This window comes from Sorex fumeus, unplaced genomic scaffold (genome assembly GCF_029834395.1).
Source record: "Sorex fumeus unplaced genomic scaffold, SorFum_2.1 ptg000043l, whole genome shotgun sequence".
Classification (NCBI taxonomy): Eukaryota; Metazoa; Chordata; class Mammalia; order Eulipotyphla; family Soricidae; genus Sorex; species Sorex fumeus.
In genome coordinates, this window is record NW_026606100.1 from 43,666,512 (window position 1) to 43,689,902 (window position 23,391).

A 23,391-nucleotide genomic window follows, 5' to 3' on the forward strand; every position below is an offset into this window, starting at 1 on the left:
TTCAGACACGCTCAGGAGCCCACTGAATCTCTCTGCTTCACTCTTGCTCAGGTACAGCCACAGACACTGTTATGTTCCTGGATTTATTTTCTGCCAACCACGGAATGCCATGAACTTGTCAAATAGGAAGATGAATATCCAAACCACTTTATGTAAAAGATGTAAAATTAGTAACGGGCACATTTTAAAAATATTTTAAAAGGGGGGAAAAAAACCCTCGCCGGCGCGTGTTATAAAAATACCAAGGAGCAGACGGGAGGTGTGGAAGATGGTGGGTGCTGTGGCCGCATGCGTGGCTGGACGGGACCAGGGCAGCGACCGTTCTTCTGTCGGTCAGAGCTTGCCATCTCTGTGGCAGTGAATTCATTCCAGGGACAGTCCATCTGCCTGTCCACAAGTGCATGCTGCCGAAGTTTAGGAGACTAGGTCATATTTAAAACAGCAGGTGGAGGGCTGGGGCGACATCACAGCGGGTAGGGCGTTTGCCTTGCACACGGCCGACCCGGGTTCGATTCCCAGCATCCCATATGGTCCCCCGAGCACTGCCAGGAGTAATTCCTGAGTGCAGAGCCAGGATTAACCCCTGTGCATCGCCGGGTGTTGAGCCTAAAAAGCTAAATAAATAAATAAATAAATAAAACAGCAGGTAGGTTTGGGGTGAAGTGCAAAAGGAGGGACGAACCTTCTTCATCTCTCCCCGGAGATGGTCTCACTGCTGGATGGCCACTCTCATTGCAATCCACTCCTATCAGCACCAGCTGGGCATTCAGTGCCCATGGCCAACGTGCTTTTAAGAGCCACACCAAGCTGCTCTCAAGTGTTACTCCTGGCTCTGTGCTCAGGGGTGATACCTGGTGGTACTCAAGGGAACATGCAAAGCCTGTACTCAGTCCACTGTGCGCGTTCTCTCTCTCTCTCTCTCTCTCTCTCTCTCTCTCTCTCTCTCTCTCTCTCTCTCTCTCTCTCTCTTCCGAGACAAGGGCCTTGAGAAAAAACAGGAGTTTTCTGAATAAATAGGATGGTGCATTTTCTATGCATTTCTCCCCACGACATCCTGGTTCTTTGATTCTCCTGGCTGTGTTTCTGTTTTTTGTTTTTTTGTGTGTGGGGGGTGGGAGTAGGGGTGGGGATGAGTGTGTTGTCACTGGTGCTGGGGGTGGGATGGGGGATCAAACTTGAGACTTTTGCAGGCAAAGCAACACTCCAACATGCTGTCCTCTCTCTCTGGGCCAAACATGGCCAATGTTTGGAGCCACATAAGAAATCTAATTGGGGTCCCGGAGCCCATCTGAGGTGCCAATGAAGGCATGGAGAGGCTCCTTGCTGGCTGTGAGCAGGCCATGCCTGCTATTTCTGGTGACAAACGTTCTCTGTTCCCACATGCTGCATTTCCTTAGGTCAAAACCCTGCCCCACAGCTGCCTGGGACAGGTTCCCACTGGGGTGTGGGACTCAAACACGCGGCCGAGAAGCTCCGTGACCACCAAATACTTCCCGTCCTCGTTCCCCGAAGTTTAGGAGACTAGGTCATATTTAAAACAGCAGGTGGAGGGCTGGAGCGACATCACAGCGGGTAGGGCGTTTGCCTTGCACACGGCCAACCCAGGTTCGATTCCCAGCATCCCATATGGATTTCTCCTTCAGCACTCTGTCTTTTGCCAAGATGTCTCACTACCCATTTCCTCAAACGCTTTCCTCCTCGAGACTCCAGAGAGGTAAGGCAGGGAAGCGTGTCTTCTCAATCCGCCCCGCGTCTCACTTCAGTGCGGGGTGTTGTTGAGTTGCTTTTCCCCCGCTCTGAGCCAAATCAGAGCCGTGTGTTTGAAAGTCCTGAACACTGTAGCTCAAAGTACTATGTGCTACAGCCCAGAGCTCAAAATAGCTGAAGAAAGACTCAAACAATAACGTGAGGGGGCAGCTTCCCAGCAGAAATAGCTATTTGCAAATGTGTCGTCCTGGAAGCAAGAACTGAGCTCAGCTCTCATATTGAAATCATTTTTTTTTCCCCTGCAGCGACTTCAAAATGCCCATCAAATCAAGACTCCTTTTTTGGGGCCAGGGTCCTTTCTGGGGAGGACGGAATTTGAGCCAGAGGACCAAGCTGGGCATCTGAACAGCCGTTGTTTAACGCAGAGTCCTCATGGACCATAACAAGCAAAGCATCCCCGTGGGCAGGGTCCTTGTGGAAAGTCTACTAATAAAATCTGGTTTGCTTTTAACCCTTGCCAGGCAACTTCACGGGCAGGCAATATTTCATTACGACCAGCTCGAAACACAAAGCAACAGCGCGGAACAATCCGTCTCACTTATGTGCCATTTGGGGGTGTCTTTGAAGACAGAAGCAAGCATGAAAATCTTCCGCTGAGAGCGCGCAGTTCAATTCCTCGAATAATCAGAAACAGCTGGCCTGGAGCTGCAGACGAGCAGCAGGAAGAGAGAGAGGCCAGCTTCGCTTCATCCGACCTGCAGGGCCGGGCCAGCCTTCCTCAAACGAGGGCCCACATCTGAATTCGGGACCTGTCGGAGGATTCTGCTAATGTCTCTCTTGTCTCCGATCCCTTCCCCCACTCAGTTCCCAGGAAGAGCTGGGTCCTGAGTCTTTGCTTTCATGAGCTCCCAGGGAGCAGGGAGACGGTGTCCCAGAGCCGACAGCTGAGCCTGTAGCCCAGAGAAAGCCACACAGCTGACCCGACAGGCACAGAGGAAGCCTGCTCACACACGCAGCCTCCCCGCGCGAGCACGGAGAGCAGCGTGCCTGGGGTCTCACAGCTTTTCCTCCTGGGCTGTCCTGCTGCCGCTCCTCACTGCCCAGAATCAGCTCTGAGTGCAGAGATGCTGCCCATATGTACCCACATCCCTGACTCTACCGGGGTGCTAACCTTTGGGGTGCTAGCCTCTTAGGCATGTCAAACCGAATCCCTCCCCCCCCCATCCTTTTCCGCTTCCTTTGAACCGCAGGCCCAATTGGCCGGAATTGCTAGTGGGGTCCTGAGTTTCTGAGTGCCCAAACTGGCAGGATGCCTCCTTTCTCCCCTCCTGCCAACACCAACCCACCACCACCAGGCAGCCCTTGACTTTGACGGCCCGATGGAGCTGAGAGCTGTGCCAGCCCTCAGGCCCCACCTCCTGGGGGTCTCTTCAGTCCCCTTGGCCCCACGTGAATGCTGCTGTCTCCATATCTCTATTTGCTGTCCCTCAGAGTCCTTAACTCCCCTGCCGGCTCACAGAAAGCAAAGATCACATCCACAATCCTTGAGAGATGGGAAGCACCTTCTTTTACCTGGCTTTAATAATTTCTTTCGGGTTTCAGAATGCCCCCCCCCCCCCCGCCCCGGCAGTGCCCAGGGGCTGTTTGCAGGGTGGTTCTGTGGGGCTGCTCCCGGCAGTGCTCAGAGGCCAACTGCAATGTGGTTTGAGGGGTCACTCTTGGCAGCGCTCAGGAGACCGTGCGGGGCTGGGGATCACGCCTGGGCTTCCCGCGTGCCAACTCAGGGCTCAGTGCTTAGAGTCGTTCTTTCCAGCCCACCTTTTACTTGCATTACCCCAGGCTCATGTCTGTACAGTGTGCGTAGAAACAATTTCCACTGACACGGCAACAGACAACGAGCATTCCATCCTGAGTCGGTGCCAACAAACCTGTCTCTGCTCCTCCAAGCACCCAGCTGGCATCGGGAGTGGCACTGTGGTATGAGCTCTCCCAATTCCTTGCATGTGTTTGGTTTTGGTGGGGGCTGGTGAGGGTGGGGCCACCCAAGAGGCACTCAAGAAACCCAGGGTCCCACTAGCAATTCTTTTATTTTTTTTCCTTTTGGGTCACACCCAGCGACGCTCAGGGGTTACTCGTGGCTCTGCACTCAGGAATTACTCCTGGCAGTGCTTGGGGAACCATATGGGATGCCAGGGATTAAACCCAGGTTGGCCGCATGCAAGGCAAATGTCCTACCTGCTGTACTATCGCTCCGGCCCCCCATTAGCAATTCTGACCAACTGAGCCTGCAGTTCAAAGTAGGAAGGGCCCAAGAACCAGATGATGCTTGGACCCTCCAGTGCCATAGATACTCAAGTTACCCCAGTGATGCTGGAGACCCCAGGGACACACCTGGCTATGCTCAGGGCTGACCCCCATGACCCTTGAGAGACAATGTGCTGGGTGTTGAATATGAACCCAGAGCATGCAGTGGATGTGCTCTCGCTACTCTACTATATGCCAGTCCCATCCTTGGGTCTGTAAGTCTCTGAAATTCCTGAGCAACTGAAATTGACCACAACTCAACAACTCAAGGGACCATTTCCCTTCACGCATGCTCCATTCCAGGGCAGGCTGTACCCTGTCTCTGATCAGCAATAACATGAAGGCCCTGGTCATAAAGAGTAAGATGGTAAGGTTCTGTGCCCCAGCACTCCTGGGGCATGAGAAGAGTGGAAGAGGACCAGTAGCAGGAAGGATGGAGGGTGGGACGGAAGAGGGAAGGAGAGGAAAGGAGGATGGATGGAGATGGGATTAGCCGGAAGGGAAAGAGGCCAGGGTGATAATGGTCTTTAAGCCTACAGCGGGTTATTTTAAGCAAGTCGGTGATCAGCTCTTTTCCATCTAAGGGGGATAAGGCTCGTTCCACCAAGAGATGTAGGTTAGACAGACCTTTAGCTCTAACCAGAGAGGGGGCACTGGTGAGCACAGGCCCCTGAAGCATCGGTGCTTCACCCTAGTTAGGAAGCATGTGCAAGCAAGCTAACGGACTTCCCTGTCAGAGGGACGAGCACACTTGCTCTTGAGATGTGGACAATGTGCTATTGTGACTTTCGCAAAAGATGATTTTACATGTTTCTGCTGTTAAAAACAAATGTCCAGAGGTCTTTTGAAAGGTGGTTATTCATAACACAGGACACTCCTTTCATTTCTGAAAGGAAAGAAATACAATTACTATTTAAATCGCCATCTTTATGGAGGGTAGGTAAGATAGAGTGGTGGGGCTCGGGGAACCATATGGGATCGAACCCAGGCTGGCCACGTGAAGGGCAAATACCTTACCCTCTGTACTATTGCTCTGCATACCTCACTTAATAGTAAAAAGGCCCTCCCGTTGATCGTCGATTTGCTCGAGCGGGCCCAGTAACGTCTCCATTGGAGACTTTGTTGTTACTGTGTCTGGCATATCGAATACTCTCGGTAGCTTGCCGGGCTCTCCGAGAGGGGCGGAGGAATCGAACTCGGGTCGGCCATGTTGGCTGCGTGCAAGGCAGACGCCCTACCCGCTGTGCTATCGCTCAGCGGGTAGGGCGTTCACCTCACTTAATAGATTAAAAAAAATCTATGCAATAAATACAAACTAGCATGACTAAATTTGAGCGTGCATACCATTTGTCTGATCCAGGCCCTAGGCCAGAAAGCTGTCCGTCTTGTCTTTGTTGTAAAGAATCTTCAGTTTCATGAAATTGGAAGGATTAAAAATGAATAGAAGAGAAAAATTTTTGACTGTGTGAAAAGTGTGACATGTGGGGACCATGAAAAAGTTTGTTTTCTTCTCAAACTTGAAAAAAATTATATTAAAATTGTTTCAGTGACCTGGATTTGTTAATCTGGAAATAATGACCTTTAATTAGTGTATCGCTCAATGATAAACAATTCACACATTCATTCTGCAAGTACTATTGGGTGCCTATGGGAAGCTAGAATTGTGTTTCCTAAGAATGGCTGGTACAAATTGGTGCCTCTTTGGTGCCTACAACCAACCATATGATAAATAAACATACAAACATAAATAAACATACAAACACAGAGACAGACACACATGGAAACATCAATAGAACAGTCAGGACTAAGTCACTGATAAGTGACATCTGAGAAAGGACCCCAAGTTAGGACCTCTGTTAGCAGGGCACTGGGCACCTATTCTGGGTAAAGGACTTTTGCAGGCAAAAGGAACAGTTTGCAGGCAAAATTAACAGCAAAGCTCTTAATGCTGTTCTATGCTGGGCTTGGTCAAGCAGGCAAGTGCAGCTGAGTAGAAAGAGCCAGGGAGAAAGCAGTGGTAGGAGACAAGTTGAGAGAATTCTGGGGAAGAGCCAGGAAAATCTTCACAGCTCCTTCTGGAAGATGGTGGAATTTTCTGGAAGGATGACAGGATCTGACTTTTTTTTTCTCCCCTCAAGATCACCTTGACTATTGCTTTCCAGATAAACTGCAGTAGGGGGCAAGGGCAGATGTTGGGAGACCTGCTAAAATTACGAATCCAGATGAGACACGGCTTGGAGTAGGCTGGCTATCGCTGAGGTAGGGAGAGGTGATCCACTTCTGCTCAGAGCATGAAGCAATAGACGCCTGAACTGGCCGGTAGATGATGCGGGAGAGAAGACAGACTAAGAGTGAGCCCAAGGTCTTGTCAAAGGCTGAAACACTGAGTCACCAGGGCCGGGGCTCGACAGAGCAGCACCAGCCCTGCACATGGGAGGTTCTGGATTTGAAGCCGGCTCAGGGAAAGGAAAAAACTGAACTGAATAGGTGAGGAGGGCCACAGTGCTGCCGGTAGGACAGGGCTGGAGGTGGTGGAAGACTCCAGTGTGCGCTCAGAGGGGAGCAAAGAACTGGCCACTGGCCAGGAGGTACAGATACCCTCCCCCCAGGCTGGATGTGAGCACTGGACAGGGGCCACAGAAACGAGGGCTACCTGGGGCACACCAGGGGTTCAGAGCCAAGTGAGAAATAGAACCACCAGAATGATTGGTTTGGTGCTTGCATTAGAAGTGCTTGAGGAAACTTCCCTTTCCTTTGACCTCTACACAGTGTTTCTTGACTTAATCATGGTCCTCTTCTAATCCTATTGGCTTGCCATGGCCTCCATCCTACCAAGTGACCTTCCACCCCACCCCACCCCATCCCCATCTCTTGCTGTGACCTCTCATGCAATTTTGACTGTGACCTTCTTGGAATATCCTTGGGGCCCCCATGGGCCTTCTGACTCCCCCACTGTTGAAAAATGTTGCTCCATAGACTTCCCCAGATGGGCAATACTGCACCAGGGTTTCTAGAAGCCTCTGCTGTAGTGGGAGGGGAGACACTTCCTATTCACCTAGAGAAGCTGGATGTCCAGGCTGGCTCTGAGTAGCTCTTTACTCTGCAAACGGGGCAGTGGCCAGTTACACGAGGGAACGTGGGTCTCCCGGGAAAGTGCTCCCATAACCTTCTCTGCACAGATTGTGTCTTCCCTGATGGTGCTGGCTGAACTTCAGCATCCCCTTTCTCAAGAAACAAGCCTCCACAGGCAGCAGAGTTGATAGAGGGAACTCGGATGGGCCTTGGAGCTAGCAAGTGTCCCGCCCTGCTATCTGGAGGCTGGTGGAGGAAGGGACAGGCAGGGCAGAAAGCCCAGGATGGGTGATGGCACCCTGAGAGCCCAGAGGCGAGAGCCATGGGCACGGCGACATGCTTTGTGGGCAATGACTTGTGTCTTGGCCCCCAGGACTCCCAGTTTAGGGATTCCCCTTATCTATTAATTAACTTTTTTAATGGAATCACAGTGAGATACATGGTTACAGAGTTGTTCATGATTAGATTTCAGTCACACAATGTTCAGTCACGCAACACCTGTCACTTCACCAGTGTATGTGTCCTATCACCAGTGTCCCCAGTTTCCCTCCTGTACCCACCCCTTACCTCTATGGCAGGCACTCTCTCTCTTATCCCTCTCACGCTCTCCTTCCCTTCCTCTCTGTCTCTCCCTCCCTCTCCTTCCCTCCCTCTGTCTTTCTCCTTTCTTCCTTCCTCCCTCCTTTACTCTCTCCCTCCCTCCTTCCCTCTATTTCTCTCTGCCTCCATCCCTCCCTCCCTCCCCCCACCTCCTTTTGGGAACCCTCTTCTTTTATAAGGAGCTGTGAGCCAGCCTGCTCTTCTGCATGCCGCCAACATCCGGCACCTTCAGCCTACAAGACAGCAGCAAGCAGACCTGTCCTCTGCTCCCGAGGGAACCAGTGTCTCATCTCCCTAGGCTGATCACCATCCAAACAGCCTAACCAAGACCCTGCAAGACCAAAGGCCCCCCACAACTCTGATCACTGTAGACATGTGGATCATTTCTCCCAACAAGAGTGAGATGTGCGAGATGGAGTAATCTTGCAGAATTCATGGGCCCTACTCTGTGCTGCTCGGGAAATCCAAACTACATTCATAATGTACATTATATTTATTTGATTAGGTAACAGGTGGTACGAAACTCTGAGGATAAAATATACAATATTGTCCTTTTTATTTATTTATTTATTTATTTATTTATTTGAGGCAGGCTATCCCACACTGACAGGTGCTCAGGGTCTCTAGTCCTGGCTCTGTGCTCAAGCATCTCACCTGGTGGGGGAACATACACTGTGTCAGGAACTGAACCAGGGCTGGCCATGTGCAAGGCGAGTGCTTTCATCTCTGTGCTGCATCTCTCGGTACAATCCCAGTTACACTCTAACACCGAGGTTATATAAATAGTGGTGTAAAGGTCAAAAGTCAGAATTTGACTGGGAAAAAAGGAAGCATATTTGTATAATTCTTCTCTACAGCCTGGTTAATTCTTGCCTTTAGTGAATTTTGAAGTAGTTGAAACTCTCTAAATAGGTATTGATATTCCAAGCTCAATATTTAGACAGGGCAGCTCAACCCAGGAGCCCCAGACGATATTCTAAAAAAGGGGCACAGGTGAAAATTGTACCAGTGATAGCTGCCAAAGGCGAAATGTGGGTGAAAGGGATCAAAGGCTAGAGTGTATCTTTAGTTATAAAAAGAATAAGTCTTGGGTAAATAATTTACAGTATGATGGCTATAATTAATAATTTCATATTGTGTATTTGAAAGTTTTTAAGAGGGCAAATCTTAAAAATTCTTAGCACAAGAAAAAAGTCATAACTATGTATGTTGCCAAATAATTTTTTAAAAATTAAAAAAAATACTTCTTTATTTTACAAAGTTGTTCATGACGATCTGTTACAGACATTCAGTATACCAACACTAATGGTGCCAAATCTTTAACCAAATTTGAAGTGGCGATCATTTGGTAAAACATACAGATGCCAAGTCATTATGTCTTATACTTAAAACTAATAATATAATTTTATATGTCAGCAATATCTGAAAAAAAGAAAGAAACACACTTGAATTTTGCATAGCAGACTTATAAAATGTACCTATTCAAATAAATCTTTTGTAAATCTTTTGTAAATTACTTGGGAGAGTTTATGTATAAAATCTTACCATCTAATAATAAAATCTCTGTTTTTCCCATAAATCCCCAAAGTTCCTTGAGTCAGTGGCCGAGCACTGCTACTGGTCCATGGGGGTGGGGGGGGGGGGAAATCGGACAGGGACCCTCCACACTCCATCCTGAGCTCTGCCACTGGGCATCTCCCATTCAGTTACGATAAAGAGTCAAGAAAGGAGTATTTGACATCATGGACATGCTTCAGGGGATCTCCTGGCCTCTGAATTTCAGAATCCACTCCTTAATTAAACACTTTCCCACTTCCTTCAGACACTGGGGGTCTGCTTTCCCTTTCTTCCCATGATGCATTGCTCCCCAGCTCCTGCCCGATGCCCTCTCCCAGGTAAAGCTTGTACACAATGGGATCACTTTGGCCATTATCTCAAATGCCAAGTCCTTCCAATCCTTTTTCCCAGTCCAGAACTACCTCTCTGAGAGCCAGGTCCACTGGAGTCTGGAAGTACCAAGTGTACCCCACCAAAGAATGCCAAGAATTCTCTCCCAGAACTCCATTGTACAGTGCTCCTGCACCAGCACAGTTGGTAACAACCAACTATCCAGTCAAGAAATCTAAATGGAAACCTGGATCTTTCAGGGCCAGAGTGATAGTACAGAGGGGAGGACGCGTTTGCCTTGCACATGGCTGATCTGGGTTCCATTCCCAGCATCCCATATGGTCCCCTGAGCATCGCCAGGAATAATTCCCGAGTGCAGAGCCAGGTGTAAGACCTGAGAATTGCTGAGTGGGACCCAAAAAGCCAAAAAAAAAAAAATCAAAAAAACAAAAACACACAAAAAAAGAAAAACCAACAATCCTTCTTCATACCTCACATTTAACTGGTCATCAAATCCCATCAACCTTAATAGTAATGTTTTTTATCTCCATCTCAACCACATCTGCTGCCTCCTTAGACTCCTTTTGTCTAGACGTCCAGTTCATTTTTGCACAGTCTCGCGACCTCTGATCTGAACACGCTATCACTCTCATAGCACTACTTGGGTCCATATCCATGACTTCATGAAACAGCTCCTGTCTACTTCTCTGCAAATACTGCTGCATGCAAATATGATATTTATCTCTCTCTAGTCTCAGCATTTAGCTTATGATCATGCATGGGGTGTGTGTTCAGTTAACACCTGCCAGGTGAATAAATACTGGATTATGAGATCCCAAGATGTCATTGTTTGAAGGAAGTGAGATGGGTTCGTCAATAAAATTCCTGCTCCCAACTCCATTTCTAAATGCTACTGCCCAGTCTGACACTCTGTAGACTGGTCACTGGTTTGACTTTGTACTATGAACTCCAATCCAAGGCCATCCCTTTCACCTTTGTTGTCATTTAACTCTTTCCTTTTTTTTTCCCATGCAAAGCAATAAAAAAATAAAGTTTTCAAAATTATTGAAACACTTAGAAAGATGTGAAGGAAAAGAATGAGAGGAAGTCCATGTTCACCAGAGAACATGACTTTTCCAGGGTGTGAGAAAACAAAATGACATAAAGACAAGGAAAAGAGACATGTTCTAGGGGGACACAGGATTGAAAGGCAAGTCTGAAATTCTCTAATTCTTTTGTTATTTTTCTTTTTTTTTAAGAGCAAAATTGTTCCAATTCTTAACATCTGCTATGGATAATAAGACATAGTACAAGGTTCATTATTAAAAAGGATACATAGCACTAATTTAAACATTGATTCTTCTAATGATACTTCTCTAATTCTTACATAAGATGGGAATAGGAAGTGCCCTCAACCCGCCCTTAACTCAAGAGACCACCTCTTTTTTTTTTTATCATAGATTTGCATTTTATGGCTGCCTTCCCAGCTGTGGAAAGCAACCTCTGACCTCACTGAAGGACCTAGGAGACTCTGGCAATAGGGCCTGAGGACAGGGGTGGAATTCTGGCTGGATGCAGGTCATTAGGACCTGGATGCCCTCAGCCAGTTCTTGACCAGAGCTGAGGCTTATTTTAGCCAGTGTTCTCTCCCACCAGTCCTGTCCCGGGACATGAACTCACAGCCTGAGCACAACACCTCTAATTTAGAAGTGACCGGAAGAAAACAGAAGTGTTATCTGAAGACATAATGGACTGGGACATGTGGGTGGGCCTGAAAGCCAGTTCCCCACAGGACAAGACCTGTGTCTCTTCTGGGAAAGCATCCTAAGGAACCTAGAGGAGGCAGAGACAAGGAGGCAATGTCACTCAGTTCTGAGTGACAGAGAGGGAGTATGGAGCAATGTCAGAGCTGGAAAGGAGGAAGCTGTCACACAGAAGTCACGCCCAGATGGCGGCAGATGGGGTGAATGAATGGCTGGTGTGTGCTTTTCCCCGTTTTTTTTCCCCATAGACCAAAAATAGCTCTTAAAAAAAATGAAAGCATATTAATTTGTTGTGTGGTGCTGAGGACAGAACCCAGGGCCTTCTATAGGCAAAGCCTAAACTTTAACACTGAGCTATAGCCCTTAAAATACATGGATTGGAAAGAAAGGGCTCTGGTCAGTTCCGGAGAAATTTCTTATCCGGAGCCAGTCTGAGATGTCAGGGGGGCTGTGGCTTAGTCTGGGCTGAAAATTCCCTCCATTGCTAGCAAGTTTGAGTCCAATCGGCTGAAAACAGCTGTCTGTGCTAGTGGTGCTGGGGGAAATGAAAATGAATGTGGGGTGAAGACAGCAAAAGGCATTATATGTGGAAAAAGAGGCCAAGAATAAGGTCCTGGCAAGAATTTGGAGGGAGAGGACCAACAGAATGCAAACCTCAAGCGCTCTCTCTCTCTCTCTCTCTCTCTCTCTCTCTCTCTCTCTCTCTCTGCTTTTTGGGTCACACCCAGCGATGCACAGCACAGGGGTTACTCCTGTCTCATGCACTCAGGAATTACTCCTGGCAGTGTTCAGGGGACCTTATTGGATGCTGGGAATCAAACCTGGGTCGGCCGCGTGCGAGGCAAATGCCCTACCCGCTGTGCTATCGCTCCAGCCTCTCAAGCACTCTCTAGAATGGTGCTAGCTCACATTTGGCTACTGGCTTCAACGACCACTGAACATTTGAAATGTGGCTAGTCCAATGTGAGATGAGCTGGTCAGCTGGTCACTGTCTTCCCGTTGTTCATCGATTTGCTCAAGCAGGCCCAGTAACGTCTCCATTTTGAGACTACTTGTTACTGTGTTTGGCATATTGAATATGTCACAGGTAGCTTGCCAGGCTTTGCCGTGAGTGTGAGATACTCTCGGCAGCTTGCCGGGCTCTCCAAGAGGGGCGGAGGAATCGAACCCGGGCTCGACTAGGCTGGCTGCATGCAAGGCAAACGCCCTACTGCTGTGCTATCGCTCCAGTCCCCGTCAGCTGGCATAAAAAAAAAAAACAACAAAGTAAAAAAATCACTATGACTTTTACATTGATCTTACCATAAGGTGATTATATTTGGGTCTGTAGGAATGAATAAAACATATCATGGAAGTTAATTGCTGCTGCCCCTTTTTAACCTTTTTAAGTACCCCTTCAAAAGCTACTGGAGAAGTTAGCTTGACGTAGGGGGTTCCCCTCAGGTCTCTAGTGGGAAACACTCCCCTAGACATGGGGGTGGGGGGAAGGTTAAACTTTCTACAGTGTCAGGATGGGGAAACTTGAACACTGCCCTTGGACAATAAGGGAAAAAAAAAAGGTGAGCCCGGAAGTTGGGGACATGAGACATGCTGACAGATTAAGAATGAAAACACATTCGTTCGCAAGAATTTACTTAAGTAACGAGGCCAGCAAATAGTATAGCAGGTAAGGTGCTTGCTTTGCACGTGGCTGACCTGGGTTTGATCCTCAGCATCCCATATGGTATCCTGCACACCACGAGAGGTGATTCCTGAGTGCAGAGCCAGGAGAAACCCCTGAGCATTGCCAGATGTGACCCAAACACCCCCCAAATTTTTTTTAATTTTAGGAAAATTCTGTTAAATTAAAATATAATTCATATGGAGGCATGGGGGGATAGTGGCTAAATGCATATGCCTCGTAAGCTTGGGCTCTCAGTTCCACTCCCACTGCAGCCTACAGGGGCCAGGTGTGGCCCTGGTGGTCGGTCCTTTAGGACTCCAGTGCCATAACAGAGTGTACAGCCCCCCGCAAGCACCTGTGCACACCATCAGAAGCAACAAAGGGGGAAAAGGAATTTTCATAATTAGCAAGTAGTCGTGAAACACGCTTCTCTTACAGCGACGTTCAGCTTTTCAGGAACATACACCCTTAAAACAAAGCACAGGTCCAACTTCCCAACACCAATAACCTCCATTCACGTCTGAAAGTAAAAGAGACAAAAAGCCAATTCTGCCCCATGGGGCAGCAGGAAAGCGGGAAAATAAACTTGTCTACTGACACCCAGACAGATTGAGCTGAGATTTCCAAACCCGAGACCGCCGACTGTTCACACACAAACACCCAGGACTTCGGGTGTGTGCAGGCTGGTGCTGGCTAGAACCCAGTCTACTCTCTGAGCCACATCTCGAGAAATATAAACCAAAGTGCAATGCCTACCCCCAAGTGAGCCCAGCTGGCCACAGCCAGAAAGTGCCCTCCTCTGACCTGATCCCCTGTAAGGGTCTGGTTTATATCATGCTTATGTCCACGGATGGGCAAACTCCAGACCGGTCCTGCCTGGAACGGCATCTGCTCTAGTCCCTTGGCCGCAGAGAAGGACATGGACCCACCAGAGACGGGTCATTTGCTGAGATCTCACTGAGTCAGTGTCACTCAGGTGAAGCCCGGGTGGACCTGAATGTTTCCTGATGACCAATGTGATCCACCCGAGAACAGGGCAGGGCTGGCACATACAGGTTTTCAGGCTGCTTAAAGAGCGTCTCTTGAGAAGATGCACGCTCAACCCTTTCACACCCCATGCCCTGTCCGGGGAGCCCAACCCAGCCTTCCTCCCACCCTTCTGGGCTGCGGCTCCCCCCGCCCCCAAGGCCAGTTCATTGTCAGAGCCGCAGCGGCACCTCCAGCCAAGTCTCCCTTGTCCCCTGTGCTCCTCTCGGCAGCCTGGCATCTACCCATGCTCCTCCCTGCATGTGGACAAAGGATGGCGAGTGCAGCGCTGGCCCCCAGAACCAGATCACTCTGGCCGCCAGGAAGGTGGTGAGCACTTGAATGCCCAGACAGGGGTCAGGCAGCTCCTTCCAGAGCTTTCTCCAGCCTCCTGCATCCCGGTCAGGACTATCCAGGCATGCTCTGCTCTCATGTCTCAAATAAACTCACAAAACACCCTCCTATCCTCTTCAACCCAGCTCTGCCAGGCCCGGGTTCCAGAGCAGCAGGTCAGCATTCGTCATGCAAAGGTGCCCACGGTTGTCACCCCCGGGGGGGGAGTTGGTAAATGAAGATAAAAATACAACACTAAGCGCCTTGAACGGGAAGCATCTTTCGGCTTGGAGGTCTACCCACCTCACTTCCATCTCCCCCTTGTAGGCTCTTTCTGCCCACCAAGGACCAGAGATTCTGCCTGAGGTCACCTCTAGGCAAAGGACACACATGAACCAGAATATCCCATTCTCTCCTCCCCGACCCTCCCAGGGTCAGGAGACTCGATGGCCACTCTGAGCCCATGTACCGAGGCCCTGGGGGACAGTTGGGCTCCTCCTTGGGCCTGACTCAGACAAGGGACTAGAACTGCTCAGCGACCCCAGCCAGGTCTTCACACGCATCCACCCGGCCTCTGGGTGACGAGGTGTGCAGCCAGGACTGCAGAGGACGCCAGGCCCGCTGTGACTGTGGCCGGCCGCCAGGCTGGGAGGACGCCCCTTACCTTTGCAGGTGAAGCATTTGATGTGGAAGTGCTTGGTCTGCACCCGGAGCACCTCCCCCTTGCACGGCTCCCCGCATTTGTGGCAGTGAATGATGGGCTTCTCGGCGGGGTGCTGGGGGTCCTGCGGGTGGGCCACTGAAACAAAGCAGAGCGAAGAGCTGGTGAGCAGAGGCATCGACATGGGGGGCCTTGGGCCGGGTGCTGAGGCTCGAAGGGGGACCATGTTCTCCAAGCGGAAAAGGTACCCCTGTCCCAGTGCTCTCAGAAGGACACAAAGGGAGCAAACATGATGACCTGTACTGTACTCAGTGCCTGTACTGCAGACCACAATGCCCCAAAGGGCGGAGGGGGAGAGAGACAGAGACAGACAGAGACAGAGACAGAGAAACAGATAGAGACAGACAGAGGCAGAGAGAGACAGAGACAGAGAGATACAGAGAAAGAGAGACAGGGACAGAGAGACAGAGAGAAAGAGAGACAGAGACAGATATTCAGAGACAGAGACAGAGAGATAGAGAGAGACAGAGAGATAAAAAGAGAGACAGAGATAGAGAGAGACAGAGATAGAGACAGAGAGATAGAAAGACAGAGAGATAGGGACAGAGAAATAAAGAGACAGACAGACAGAGACAGAGAGAGATAGGGAGAGAGGAAAGAGGAGAGAGAGAAAGAGAAACAGAGAGAGAGAGAGAGAGAGAGAGAGAGAAGGAAAGTGCCTGCCGTAGAGGTAGGCTGGGCAGAGGGTAGCAGGGGCCATAGGTAGTGGGAAATGTACACTGGTGGATGAGTGTTAGAACACTGTATGACTGAAACCCCTCCAACCATGAACAGTTTTGTAACTGTGTGTCTCAGGGTGATTCAACTAAAAAAAATAAAAAGGAAAATAAGAAAATTGTGATTTGGGAGATGTAGGGTTGGGAGGATCCCAGCTTGGTCCCGCTCTGGGAGGTGTAGGGTTGGGGGACGCGGCCTGGTTCTGCTCTGGGAACTGGCCATCATTGATCTTCCTCCCCAGCTCCTCCTGGATTACTTAACCAGATCCCGAGCGTGTTTAATGCACAGGGTTGGTCACACGCCTCTGCTTTATGTACAAAGGACCGTACACGCAGCATGGCTCATGCAGACTGTTCCTCAGCGATGAGGACGATTTCATCCAGTTTCAATTTTTTTCCTCCCTATTTGTCCATATCCTTCCCCTGCCCAGTTGCTTAGGGCCAGACCAAATACTTCTGTACCCCCGGGCTCGGTAGGTGTCGCTGAATAGATGATACGGGCTACCTCAGTGGCTTTGCCCATCACTCCCAGCGGGGCCCCGGTCTCCAGATTGTGGAGCATGGCAGCAGGCACCAGAGCTGATAAGATCTGTCCCTGCATAGCAGATAAGAGCTGTCCTGGCGTGGTGACCCAGTAGGGGGTGTCTTGGCACATTTGACAAGCACCAATCATCTGGCCTTGAGTCTCAACCCCCCAAGCATTGTCACCTAAATTTAGCTAGTCTTTCCTTACTCTAGCATCTAGCCCTAACTGGGATTGGGCCGGGGCAAAGCAGAACTGGAAAGGTGATAGGTCAGTAACGCTAAACTTTATGTGATTGGACCATCCTCTTAAGCCGAGACCCTCTATAAAATGTGTTTATTTGGCAATAGAGCGAGTGACCATCAGCTGTCTCCGGGAGAGGTTTCTCCACATACCTGTCATCTTTCACCCCGTGTCCACCCGGATCTGTTGCACAATGTGTCTGGGCACATTGGGGAAAAAATGTTCCCCAACACCTAGACATACCCCACAGACGGTCATTTCAAGACTCATTTCTGCTGGACTTTGTAAGTCACAGTGCCTTCCCTAAAAAAAATCATCATAACCGGGGTCCAGGGAATAGTCAATTGACGGAGCACCTGTCTCACATGGGAAAGTCCCAAGTTCAATTGCTGGCACCACATGCCACATGCCCAGCACTAAGGTCACAGCTGTCCTGGTGGCCCCCAAGCTTTGCTGAGGGTGGCCCTGAACCCCCAACTCTGCCCAGCGAAGTCCCTGTGAATACACAGATATAAATGAATAGCCAAGAGGCAGTCTCTGGGCCTGCTTGCTCTCGTGGGAAGTACCAGGGCTCAGGCCAGTAAAAGACAGTCTTGTCCAGCTGTGAGGTGGATGTTGTACCCATGCTGACAGCTGGGTCCGAGTGTGACCTTCGGAGGACAGATGTTACTGCAACAGCTCTGCCCTCTGCTGGGGTCTGAGCCCCTGACAAAGGACCCCGAGAGATGGCAGCAGGAGGAGGAGTCACTGAACAATCTAGCCAGGTAGGCAAGTGGGCACCTTCTGCTCTGAGATTCCTTTCCTGACTTGGGGCTTCCAAGAAGGAAGAGCCACATGATGTGTAAATGCCTATCACAGGAGGACCCCCTCGGGCGTGAGACAGAATAAGAACCGCAAGCTTGCAGTTCACTAAAGGGGACAAAGAACAGAGCTGGGCTTTTCCTGCAGAGCTAATGCAGAGTTGGACAGGGCAGATCCTGCGGAAACTCAGTTTAGCCAGCACTGACCGCAAGCAGCTCCGGGAACGCCAGTAGAATTGCTCATTGTTTCTCTTGGGCCACAGACATGCTCGCATTTCATCTGGATGGGACTGTCCAAGTAATTCATTACAAGCTAAATTCCAAGGAACAAGGTGCTTTTCTTGTGAGTGCTGGACCAGGTGCTGGTGCAGTCTTAGTCCAACACCCGATCCCCATCATCTGAGGTGGATCCCAGGAGAGGTTGGCACAATGACTGTGATACTCCTGACTGTCCTCTACCCATGGGGATTTCCCCCAGAAACTTGATTCACACCTCAACTTCAGGGGAACTAAGGAACTTTCATCATCTCTAAACAACCACCAACAACTAAAGAGTCATGAGACAAGCTCCTTGAGTATGACAATAAGAGAAATGATGATCACGCTGGACAGGTACTGAGTATTGAAAGTAGGTAAAGGGGTACACATGATAACCTTTCAGTATCTGTATGCAAGTCATAATGCCCAAAAGGAGACATGCAGACAGATAGACACACAACCGGGGGGGGGTACCTGCCACAGTGTGGCGGGGTAGGGGGAGGTGCAGGTGAGGGAAGGGAAACTGGGGACATGACATTGGTGGTGGGAATTGTACACCGGTGAAGGGACGGGTGTTGGATTATTATATGACTGAAACCCAATCATGAACAACCTTGTAACTGTATATCTCACTGTGATTCAATAAAAAGAAAATTTTTAAAAATCTACAAGAAAAATAAACAAACATTAGAATAAAGTTTCTAGATGAAAATTCAAAACAAAAAACAAAACAAGTTCCCAGGGCTGGAGATGAGCAGGGCCCGAGTGATAATGCAGCAGGTTGGGCAACTGAGTTGCCTGCAGCCAACCTGGGTTTGATCCCCAGACATTCCCTATGGTCCTGAGACTGGACAGGAGTGATCTCTTAGTACAGAGCCAGGAGTAAGCCCTGAGCACTGATGGGTTTATGGCTCAAAACAAACAAAAAAAGGGAGAGGGTTAAGATGTTCACCTTGACAGCTGGAATAGAGAAGGGATCACTAAGACAACGATGGTTAGAGGAATCAGTAGGGATGGGAGATGTGTGCCAAAAGTAGATAAAGGACCAAACATGATGGATTTCAGAATCTGTATTGTAAACCATAATGCCCAAAAGAAGAGAGAGAGTATGGGGAAATTGTCTGCCACGGAGGCAAGGGGAGGGTTGGAAAGGGGGGTATACTGGGGAGATTGATGGTGGGGAATGTGCACTGGTGGAGGAATGGGTGTTTGACCACTGTATGACTGAAACTCAAACATGAAAGCTTGTAACTATATCTCACAGTGATTCAATTAAAGAAAAAAAAGGTGTTTGCCTTGCACATGGTTGACCCAGATTTGATCCCTGGCACCACATGGTCCCCTGAACACCACCAGGAGCGACTCCAAGCACAGAGTCAAGAGTAGTCCCTGAGCACTACCAGATGTAGCTTGGACTTTTTCCCTTACGCTCTACCCTCCCCCGACAAAAATATTCACCACCAACACCCAAAGATGCACAGTGGTGTGCGTCTCACTCCCATGCTCACACTCCTGTCAGGCGATTTGTCTAATTCAGACATATTTAGGTTGGGCGAGAACGGGTCACCGCAGCTGAAGTAAAGCAGCCTTGATTTTGCCGGGTGTAAGCGGATTCTGAAGGCATCCCTGTGCCTGCTTGACACACAGGAGCCCTGGGTTCCAGCCTCAGCATTGCAAGGTCCCTGCGCCCAGCGCCTCTGGGAGCAATGCCTGAGCAGGAAACGGGGAAGAAGCCCCAGGGCCCCACCAGGCATGGTCCCACCCAAAGCAAAACCAACATCATTAACAGTATTCTTAATAGCAACATAGTACTGTTAGTGATGATGGTCTGGTCCACCAGAGGCTGTAACCCAAAGGGATGGGGTGGGGGAGTTTGGGGACGGGTTGGGGGATGAAGGTATCCTGCAATGAGAGCATCAGTGAGCATCATCTCACACAGGACTGTTTGGACACGAATTCCCCCCAGAAGCCAGAGGACAGGAGCAGTCCCAGGGCCGGCCAGCACCCAGAGGCTCCTGGATCACAGAGAGAGGGCATTCCAAGGACCTGCCTGGCTCTTCTTTCCCTTGGCACCTGGATGTTCTACAGATGAGGCCAGGCGGCCATGCAGAGCACTGAGAGGGAACCAAGGGATCTTTCCGCTTCTCAGCTTCCCTTTGTCTGAACAGAGGTGCCGCTGCCAGCCCTGGAGCCAGGCATGAAGGTCAGAGCTCAGCCCAGCACCACCTGACTCTTCTAAGCATTTCCCTTTGGAAATAAGCAGAACACACAGTGAAGGGCTCCCAGCCCAGAGGAAACCTTTGTTTCCACCCCCAAGATGGGCCAGATCCTATCATGTTGATGGGCTTGTCCACCAATGGGCAGCCTCAGTCAACAGTACCTGTAAAGAAGTAGGGCTTTCTGGGCCGAAGAGCTAGTCCAGTTCCTTGCATGTAGCCAACCCGGGTTCTATCCCTGGTGCCCTGTCTGAGACCCCCAAGGTCCCACGGGATGTGATCACTGAGTATAGAGCCAGGAGTAAGCCCTGAGCACCACCAGATATGGTCCAGACCCAAATAAACAAAAAGAAAGAGAAGTGGGGCTTTTCTTCTCAGAGAATGGTAAAATCCAAAGACCAAGAGAGACTGTTCATTTCCTCCCGGCTAAAATCAAGGGAAGCAGAAGAATGCATCTCCCCTTACAAGGCCGATGAAGAGGGTCACTGGGCGGCTGTGTCTGGGGCCAAGCGTAGGCTGGTTGTTTCCATAAATCGTTTCCAACCATGCTGAGTCAGTCACCAGAGAGCGCCCGCATCGGCTGCACACCCTCTCCTGGGTCTGCTGGCTCGGGGGCCAATTCTCGCTGAATGGCTCCATCTTCCCTGCCCCAGGAAGCCCCTCCCGAGTCTGCTGAGAGTAGCCGGGGGAGCAGAGAGCTCATGTGAACAGCGGGCTTCATCCTGAGCCCTGGGTAGACCTGGTTAAGATCTGCTGCGGCTTGTGGCGTGCGCTTGAAACAAGAGCAGTACAATAACCGACCCAGAGCTCGGCTGCAAACTCCCTGACCAGGCACAGGGTTACAGGAAGAGCCCACTCTGGGCTCAGGAAGGAGTTTCATCCCATCTCTGATGGCCCAGTAAAGGAGAGTCACATTCCTGAAAGGGCAGTGCACGGCAGGAACCAAACCATGCCCAGGGAGTGACTTTTGTTGGGTTTTCAGAAACGTTTTGCTGTTACTAAGACACCGTGATTCACATGATTATTCCTGACAGTTCCATGTGAACATCATTACAGCATCACGCCCAGCTCCGAGGTACCCCATGCCCAGGGGCTTACTTTTTTTTTTTAATGAAACTGTGGTTGGGAAACTTTTCACTAGGAAAAGCCCTTCTCGCCAAGCCAGAGCCCACTAATGCATCCAAACAACCTCTATGCAGATTACACAATGGAACATCCAAGAACGCTTATTTGAGATAAAAATCTCCTTCACAGGTGACTCTCACAAAGAGAAGTCAGTGTGGATCACAAATCATTTGGGGTTGCCTGAAATATTTAGTTTCTTGCCCAGGAAAGAGCTTTGCCTTAGCCCCAGATGAGCCTCTGAAGTGGACTGTGGTTTCTAAGCTGCATTTCCTCATTTCACATATTCAGGAGCTCCAGGATGAGTGAGGGGCCTGCCAAGCCCATGTGACATCCGGGCACACAAACTCAGAAGAAGAGCGTCGCACCCAAGGTGGCACAGCCCAGAGACAAAGGGCAGGCAGAGAAGGAGGGTAGCCCCCATCACCAAGTCACACAGTGCCTCGGGTCATGTAGCTCCCCCTTTCCCTCTTTCATACCCCGCCCCCAGTTTTAGCCCCGCTCACCATGGCCCCATCCCTTCTTTGCCACAGGAATTCATCCCCCAAACCCTTCTGGGACTGTGAGGGCTTCCTGCTGCCAGCTCTTCTGACCACAGTGCAATCTCAGACTCCGAGCAGCGGAGCCCAGTCCTCAACCCTTATGTGCCTGAGAGTGACAGTGGGAAGGGAAAGGAGAGGCACAGAGTCATTTTACGATGGGGAACAGGGCAAATCACTACCAGTGAGGTGACTGAGATCAAGGGCAGTGATGAGAGACGGGTCGATAGTATAAGATATGGACCCTCTGGTAAGACAGGATGTAAGCTGGCCTTCAGCGTGGTCATCTTCCTCCCAGCCTTATCTCTGGGAGGCTCACTCTTCGTCTTACAATGCATAAGTGAGGTCCTGAATTTGCTGCCTGGCATGGCCTGCCCACTCAACACTGCCAGCTATAGCTGTGGGAATCCCCGAGCACCCCTGAGAATGGGCTTGGGCCCTGAGCACTGCCAAGAGTGGCCCCCTTAAAAGAACTAAACTAAGGAACCATGTTCACACACTCTCTCTCTATATATGTGTATATATATGTATATATTTAATATGTATCAACATTCATCCATTGACTGTAACTAGTCTATTCATGTAAAATGTTCCTATTATGGGAAACTGTTAAGTGCATATGAAAGGATTGTACTATTCTCAGGAGTTTCATATAAATTTAAAAATCCCTCTTTAAAAAGTGTATCGGCTGGGACTGGAGCAATAGTACAGTGGCAGGGTGTGTGCCTTGCACACAGCTGACCTGGGTTCAATCCCTGGCATTTGATACTGTTCCCAGAGCATTGCCAGGAGTAATTCCTGAATGCGGAGCCAGGAATAACCCCTGAGCATCACCGGGTGTGACGCCCCCCCCCAAAAAAAAGCCAAAAAAAATAAGTGTATCAGCCCAGTGGTAAGCCCAGCGGTGGAGGACATGCCTATAGGTATGAGGAAGGGAGGTCGAGGCCGGCAGCGCTGCTACTTAGGGTGCTCTGCGACACAACCAAGGACAGGACCCTCATTCCCCTCGGAAAGCACCAGGACCAAGTACACAAGCACCAAGACCAAGTGTGCAAGCACCAAGACCAAGTGTGCAAACACCAAACTAAGTATGCTTAGTACAGCACCAGGACCAAGCACACAAGCACCCCAACCAAATGCACAGGCCTCCCAAACAAGCATCCAAGGACCATGATCAAGTGCTGGGGCCCCTTGTCATTACAGCAACAGCCACAACAACAAAGGGAGGGGAGGGGGTTGGGGGAAAAAGAGGAAAACACAAAAATTAAATGTCCAAGTGTACCGAAGCACACACATAAAGGGTTTCCAAGGCATTTCTCTGCCCCGACCCATCGAGGATAAGCGTGTGGATTCTGAGAGCTCCAACCTAGGACCCACACCAGCTACTCAGCTCCTTCAGATGGGACCTTTGCCATGTACCTGTCACTGTGCTAAGTGGTTCGGAACTTGAGCCAATCCCAAACGCTGCACTCAAATACCCTCCAGTGTACTTATGTAAAGACTCTGCCTGCCATTGGCCGCACGTCCCCTCCCCAAATACCCTCACGCACACTCTCTGGTCACCTGTAAGTGTTTCTCTTTCCCACGCCCACCTCAATCCTAGTCAGACCTGATGCCCTGGCCCAGCCCAGGGGCTGGATCTTCCCTACAGGCTTCCTTGGGATTGAACATTAATCACCTATTTCCTCTCCTCTGAGTCCTTGGAACAAATGCCTGGCCTGGCACCTGGCATGTCCTTTCCTCATGTTTTGTGTTTATCTTGCTTTTGTTCCATAAGGCATCCCTCCCGGCGCCACATGCTGAAAACTCAATGATCATCCCTCTGCCATTCTGGGCTATGTCTGATGGCAAATATCAAATAGCCCACGTGGACTTCAGCAGGGTTGGAGTGATAGCAC

The 23,391-nt window shown here is 49.9% G+C and overlaps 1 protein-coding gene across 3 annotated transcripts in view; it reads right to left on the reverse strand.

The window, feature by feature from the left end:
• The window catches only part of ABLIM1 (actin binding LIM protein 1), a 318,451-nt gene that overhangs the window by 133,136 nt on the left and 161,924 nt on the right, over positions 1-23,391 (reverse strand). For all 3 annotated transcript variants that reach the window (XM_056120595.1, XM_056120594.1, XM_056120593.1), the window contains exon 2: positions 15,020-15,154. Coding sequence is in view for 2 of the 3 variants with exons in the window: in XM_056120594.1 (XP_055976569.1) it covers positions 15,020-15,154 (135 nt within the window). In the remaining variant the exon portion in view is untranslated. The remainder of the gene's footprint in view (positions 1-15,019; positions 15,155-23,391) is intronic.